The 6,167-nt window shown below is 60.8% G+C and overlaps 1 protein-coding gene across 1 annotated transcript; it reads right to left on the bottom strand.

The window, feature by feature from the left end:
* Positions 1-1,926: 1,926 nt before the first annotated feature.
* On the bottom strand, positions 1,927-5,859 carry FOXL3 (forkhead box L3). Its single transcript, XM_045813338.2, has 3 exons — positions 5,628-5,859; positions 5,045-5,213; positions 1,927-4,740 (listed from the first exon to the last, which is right to left on the bottom strand). The coding sequence occupies exons 1-3, from the start codon at positions 5,732-5,734 to the stop codon at positions 4,348-4,350; spliced, it is 669 nt and encodes a 222-aa protein (XP_045669294.2). The 5' UTR covers positions 5,735-5,859; the 3' UTR covers positions 1,927-4,347.
* Positions 5,860-6,167: the final 308 nt, after the last annotated feature.

The raw sequence follows: 6,167 nt of genomic DNA, 5'->3' as shown, positions 1-6,167 counted from the left end.
TTGGAGATGGAGCAATTTCAGAGGGAGCCCAGACCCTGCAGGGGCAGGAACAGGGGGCTCCTCTCCGGCCTGGCCCCCAGCTCAGCGCCAACGGAGGGATGAGGCCAAGAGGGAAATGCTGCCCGACCCCCAGAGCGGGAGGCCAGAGTACATTCACTGAGGAAGCCGACACGTGGGAGAAGGAGAGCCCCCCGGCTCCACGTCTCCCACTCTGGAGGCCCCCGGCAGCCCTGTCCCGGCCTGCCCGTGGGGAGGCAGGAAGCTGGCAGTGTCCAGAGCAGATGTGAGGTCCCAGGGAAGGAGCAGGGGCTGCTTTAAGGGACGGAGGTGCCCAGAGGACTTGCCTGGCCCGGGGGAGCTGGTTTCCATGAGGCTCCTCACAGCCCAGCGAGCCGATCCCTTCCCTGCCTCCCTCGCTGGGTGTGGGCTGAGCAGAGCCTTGGGAGCGGGTGGGAGACGTGGCGCATCGCAGCTAAGTCCCCAGGGGTTCTGTGTGCGGCCCCTGCCACAGATGAAGAGCCCAGGGCTCAGGTGGGCAGATGGCCTGTCTGAGGACATGCACCTGCAAGACTCCCGCCTGGGAGGCCAGGACCATGGGTCCAAAGACTTCCAAGGTCATTCTAGGGCCGCTGACTGAGGCCTAGAAGATGCCAAGGAGGGCTGGTGCCAAGAGGGGCTCTAGAAGACCCCTCCCACACTCTGTACACTATCCCCGCTGACATCACCCACCCACAAGGACCTGTGTCTTGGTTTCATGAGCACAGGACAGGACAGGTCAGGAAGAGAGGCTTGAGGACAAGAGCAGGAGACATGCAGCGTGTGTCTGCTCCAGTAAGCGAGCCAGTGTGGAGGCCACATTAACCAAGGTGAAGTGTCCAGAACACGGGAGGTGATTGTCCTGTAGGAGTTCCATGTATCAGAAAGAACAGTGACAAACTGAGGCAAATACAGGAGATGTGCTTCAGACTTCAAAGGCTAAAGCCACGGGTGATTGTCTTGGACTCGGAGGCTGGGAGAGCATTTCCCCTTCCCTGTGTCTCCCTCCAGCCACACTGACCCTGACTCCTTTCCCCCTTGGAGGCTCGGCCTGCCATCCCCCGCCTGGAATGCCCTTTCCTCTTGGCACAGGGGCCCCTGCCTGTCCTTAGGACCTCAGCTTGAAGGTGGCCCCTGGAGGGCCCTGCCCAGGCTCCCCGTCTGAGCTGGTGGCTGTCGCCCGAGTTGTCTGTACTCTCAGCTCCCTAGGCTTCCTTCCCGGCCTCCCGGAGATGTGATTGCTCTGTGCACGCTGCTGGGACACAGGCTGTTCCGTCATTGCACCCCAGCACCTAGCACAGGGCTCACAGATGTTTGTTGAAAGAATGAACACACAGCCCCAGAACCACTCAATCAAGGAAGGAAGGAATTTGAAGAGAAAGGAGCCCTTTTCTCTGCTTCCCCAGGGGCAGACCAAGGGCCAGGGGTAGGCTTGCTATGGAGGGCACGGTTGGCTAAGGGAGGCCTCTCTGGGGAGACACAGCGATGCTGGACCCCAAGGTTGGGCATGTGGAGGAGGAGGGCATCGTCCAGGGCCACTGTGTACCCACAGACCTGCTCGTGCTCCCGTCCCAGCACTCTCCCCCGTCCACCCAAATGTGGTCGCCCTCGGTCTCTGGCCACGGTGGAGGGCCCACGCCCGGCCAGCTGCCGTGAGGAGGGACATCCTCCCACGGAGCCTGGGCAAGGAAGAGCTCAGCCTGGATGCCGCCCGGCCGGGAACTTTGATGGTGGTTTGCACACCCTCCCCCGAACTCCCGCACAGCAGCGCCTCCCAACTTTATTAATGGAAACCCGGTGATCCGTAACCGTGTGGCAGACATCTGCTCGGGGGTAATGTGGTGGTAATGCACGTATCGGTGATCAATCAGCAGATTTGCAAGAGAGGCATAAGGTATTTAATTATAGGTGCGCTGGGCGAGTCTGCGTGGTGCGGTATTTGAATAGGTCAGAGCCGGCCCTCACCCCTGCGATGTTGTTTGGTATTAAATGCCACTCACTTCAAAGACTGGAAGACATGCGTGAGTCGTGGGGTATCGCACGCTGGCAAATGGAAAATGTCCCTTCGCTTTCAAAAACATGATTGATATCCTTTGCAAAACAAATGTTATACCTTGTGGTGCACAGACCTCGGCCGCCCGGCACCGCCCCTCTGCACGCCCGCAGCCGGTGAGCGCCCGCCCGCGACCCTGGGCACCAGGGAGGACGTGCTAACAGCCCGTCTGGCCACCAGGTCTCCTCTCCCCTCCAAGGCCGGGGCTTCCAAAATTGCCCTCTTTAGGGCAGAGGAATTTTCTGTCCCATTAGGCTTTGCTCACCAGAACAAATCATGGGAACACGGCTAGAACCCAAAAGATAAAATGCAAATTTCATTTGCTTGATTGGAAGCAGAAAAATATATCTTCAGATACTCTGCGTGCGTCCTACTGAGGTTACGGTAAGCACCACCTACGTCGTATCTACTATCATCTTAAACAATGCTTTTCACACAACCGGCAAAGGTATAAATAACGGGAACGCAGACAGACATCACACCTACCATGCACACATGCACACACGTGCACACAGACACTCTGAGTCCGCATGAGCCACGGCTTAGAGGACGTGTTAGCAGCCCAGCCCCAGAGCCACATGCCTGGGCCCTGGGCCTGGGACCCCTGCATGCAGGTCCCTACCTGTCGAATGGGAATGAGAAGTAATGCAACCCTCAAGCAGGGTCAGGAGGCCAGCCCTGGGGCCAGCCTGTGTCCGGCACTCGGCAACGTGCCTTGCGGGCAGTGAGGCCCACAGTGCTGGATGCTTTCCCAGCAAAGAGTTCTGGCAGCTGGCATTTGCAAAGGAAAGACGTCCTCTGTGTTGCAGGCCTTCCTCCTGCTTTCCGGAGGGCCGTTTGAGGCAGGGCGCCCCTGCCCCCATGAGGCCGACAGGCTGCCCCGTGGGCAGGGCCTGGCCTGACCCTGAGAGTGCCGGCGGGCAGGCAGGGGGCACATCACCACCAGGGCTCATCTCTGGACTCGGGGATCAGGCATTGACAACATTTGTAAGTTACGGCCTTCTCCCCCATTCCCAAAACAATTACGTCGACCCGAGGAGCTCTACAGGTGGACGAGTAATGCCGCAGTTAAGTGAAATGTCAGGTCGTGTCAATCAGGAGGAGTCCGAAGCTGGCCAGTCTACGCGAGTCCCCCGCGTGGCTCTGTCTGTCGCCGCCTCCCGCCCGCCTTCCTTTACCGTCCGGGTTTTTCAGAGTCCGATAAAGCACCAACATGTAATTCCCAGTCGAGACAGTCAGCCTCCTTGGGTATGTTTTTGTTGTTTATAAAATTAGCCAATCATTGTCACCTAGTGGATCAGATTAGCTGTAATCCATACTAATGTTCAAATTAAGTCATGGAAAGCAATTAACTCTGCAAAAATGGGCTGGTGAAAAATGATAAGGTTGGTCAAATAGTTTCACTGTGCATAATTGTGTTTTTAAAATGCCCGTCTCCACACAGTAATTAAATCATTTACATTTCAAATGGAGTGTACCCACCTCCAACGCGTGTCATCACGCCGGCCCTAATCGTACAGCTCACGGTGGAGCAGGGATCTGTCAGCCGTCTGCTACGGAATGTCTGCTTCCCTGGAACCCGCGGGGTGGAACGCGCCCAGATAGCAGCGCGCTCCCCGCTCAGAAGAACCAAGCAAAGCGTCTTCGCCGCACGCGGTCCCAGGTTTGGACCCTCCCGCCTCCCTCTTCCTCCTCCCTTCTTCCTGCCTTCTTTCCTGTATAAAAAAGTGCACAGGATTTCTCCAGCAATCATCAAGTTTTCTGTCCACAGCACAAGACCCCATCATCCATCACAGGGCCACAGGCATACACCTTGGGGTCACTGCTCGCACTTCACCAGTATCACGTTCAGCTCAGGGCAAGATGCTCACCCACTTTGCCAACTGTATACTGAGTGCACTGGAGCCTTCCAGGGTGTGGCGGTCCATGCAGCAAATTCTCAGATGGTGGAGGGATGGAATGGGACCTTGGGTCTAAGTGAACGTGGCCCTGAACCTGTGTTCCTGTTCCTCAGAGAAGGATTATTCGGTGAATTCAGAGCAAATGCTTCAGGCAAGCAGGACCCCATGGGTCTTCTTGCAAGGGAACTTTTTCTGAAGGATGAAGCCAGAAGACTGACCTGTCTCTCCAGCCCAGGGTGGTTTTCGGCACGGAGCAGGAGTCTGTGGAAGTTAGTAGGATGTGGCAAAACCTTGCTTCTTGGCTCGAGGTGGGGCTGAAGTCACCTGGAAGACCCCAGACTGGGTGCCCTCCGAGCCTCATATTGTCCAAAGGTGGAGGTCCATTGGCTGGGTCTCCCGCCGGGGGTTTCTGCCCTCCTGCGGGCCGTAGGGACACTTGAGCCCCGGAAAAGGGTCGGGCGAGGACAGGATGTAGTCAATGCTGAACTTGATGCCCCTGGGCTCCTCCTTCCCCAGGGCAGCGGGGCTGGCGGGGGCCGCGGGCTGACGGCGGGGGGCCGGCTCAGGCGGCCCCGGAGGCCCCTCCGCGACCCCCGCGCGCCCCTGCTCCGCCCCCTCGCGCTTGGGGCCACGGCGCCGCCGCCTCCGCCGGTAGTTGCCGTTCTCGAAGAGGTCCAGCAGCGACTCGCAGCCGCCCGCGAACGTCCAGTAGTTGCCCTTGCCCTTCTCGTGGCCCTCGGTCCGGGGCACCTGTGGGAGGGGGAGGGGCTCCACGAGGGACTGGCTTCCGGTGCGCTCCCGCCCACCCCTCTCCGCATCTGGGCTCACTTAGGACTCCAGGGCAAGCACTGGATAGGTCCCTGTCCTTGCGGTGCCCAGCGTTGCTCATGGAGCAAATTGGAGGCTCCCCAATTTGCCAAAAACGAACTTTCTAGCTGCTGCTGCTGCAAAACTCCCCCCGCCCCCAATCGGGATGACTTGGCCCAGGAGCCCCCAAGCTTGGGACACTCGGGCCGTTCCGGGGAGCGGGGTGGCGGGCGGGGCGGGGGCTCACCTTGACAAAGCAGCTGTTGAGGGACAGGTTGTGGCGGATGGAGTTCTGCCAGGCGCGCTGGTTGGCTCGGTAGTAGGGGAACTTGCGCATGATGAAGTCGTAGATGCCAGACAGGGTCACCCTGCCCGAGGGGCTCTGCTGAATGGCCATGGCGATCAGCGCGATGTAGCTGCAAATAGGGGCGCATCGGGCTACGCGGGGCGGAGGAGGGGACGCCGCCGGGCGTCTGGAACCCCTCCAGCCAGGCCTTCCCGGCGCCAGGGGCCCCTCCAGGAGCCCGCGGCTCCTCCGCCCCCAGGGCTCCGTGGTATGTGGGCGGTGCAGGCGGGAAGGCGCTGTGCGGGAGCGCGGACCCTGGAGTTCCCCACTCCCCGCTTCTGCCCAAACCCAAGAAGCTCGTCTTCACACTTGGGAGTTTCCTCAGGGAGGTTGAGAGAACATGCAGACGAACGCGTCCCTTCTCTCAATCCCCCCACCCCCGCCCACTGCCCTCCGGAGAAGAAAGCCCTCCCTCCGTCCCAGGCAGGTCCTTGACAGGGAGGGTCCCTGGCCCCCAGGCTCCTACCACGCACCCCGCGGTCACCTGTACGCGGGCCGCGTGAGCCGCTTCTCCTCGTCGGAGCTGCGGGCTGGGTAGTCGTCGGCGTCGTAATTGAAGCAATTGTAGGGATACTGCGAGCTGTCAAACATCTTGGCGCCCCAGCGCCCGCGGGGCCCACCGCTGCTGTTGCCGCCTCCTCCGCGCCGCCCGCCGGCCCTCCAGGTCTTTGCTGAGGTCCTTCCGGGCGCGGGCCAGCAGCGTCTGCACTGCGGGCTGCTCTACGCCCGAGCTGGGAACCTGGGCTTCTGGGGTCCCCCGCCCGCATCCACCCCGTTCTCTGGCATCCAATCCCAGCACGGGGGAGGCCCCAGCCACCAGTAAAGCGGCTGAGGGGAGCCAAGCGGGGCTCTCGGTGACCCTCTGACCGCCCGAGGACCGAGGGAGGAGGGAATGGCGCGCTGGGTGGTCCGACGGGCGGGGCGCCACCCCCCGCCTCCCGCGCCCGCCCCGGTGCGCGTTGCCGCCGCGCTCCCTGCGCGGGCCCCAGATTTCGAGGCAGAGTCGCTGGGTATCTCTCCCACC

Source organism: Ursus americanus, chromosome 2, assembly GCF_024610735.1.
Source record: "Ursus americanus isolate L20-20 chromosome 2, mUrsAme1.1.p, whole genome shotgun sequence".
Lineage (NCBI taxonomy): Eukaryota > Metazoa > Chordata > Mammalia > Carnivora > Ursidae > Ursus > Ursus americanus.
Note: the sequence above shows the minus strand (reverse complement) of the source record. Positions and strands in the feature narration are given on the sequence as shown.

Excerpts from the sequence above, each read along its gene's own strand:
- FOXL3 (XM_045813338.2), bottom strand. The coding sequence starts at position 5,734 with ATGTTTGACAGCTCGCAGTATCCCTACAATTGCTTCAATTACGACGCC. Across the intron at positions 5,214-5,627 it reads CTCACGCGGCCCGCGTACAG|CTACATCGCGCTGATCGCCA; the intron begins GTGACCGCGGGG and ends CCCTATTTGCAG. Across the intron at positions 4,741-5,044 it reads TCAACAGCTGCTTTGTCAAG|GTGCCCCGGACCGAGGGCCA; the intron begins GTGAGCCCCCGC and ends CCCCTCCCACAG.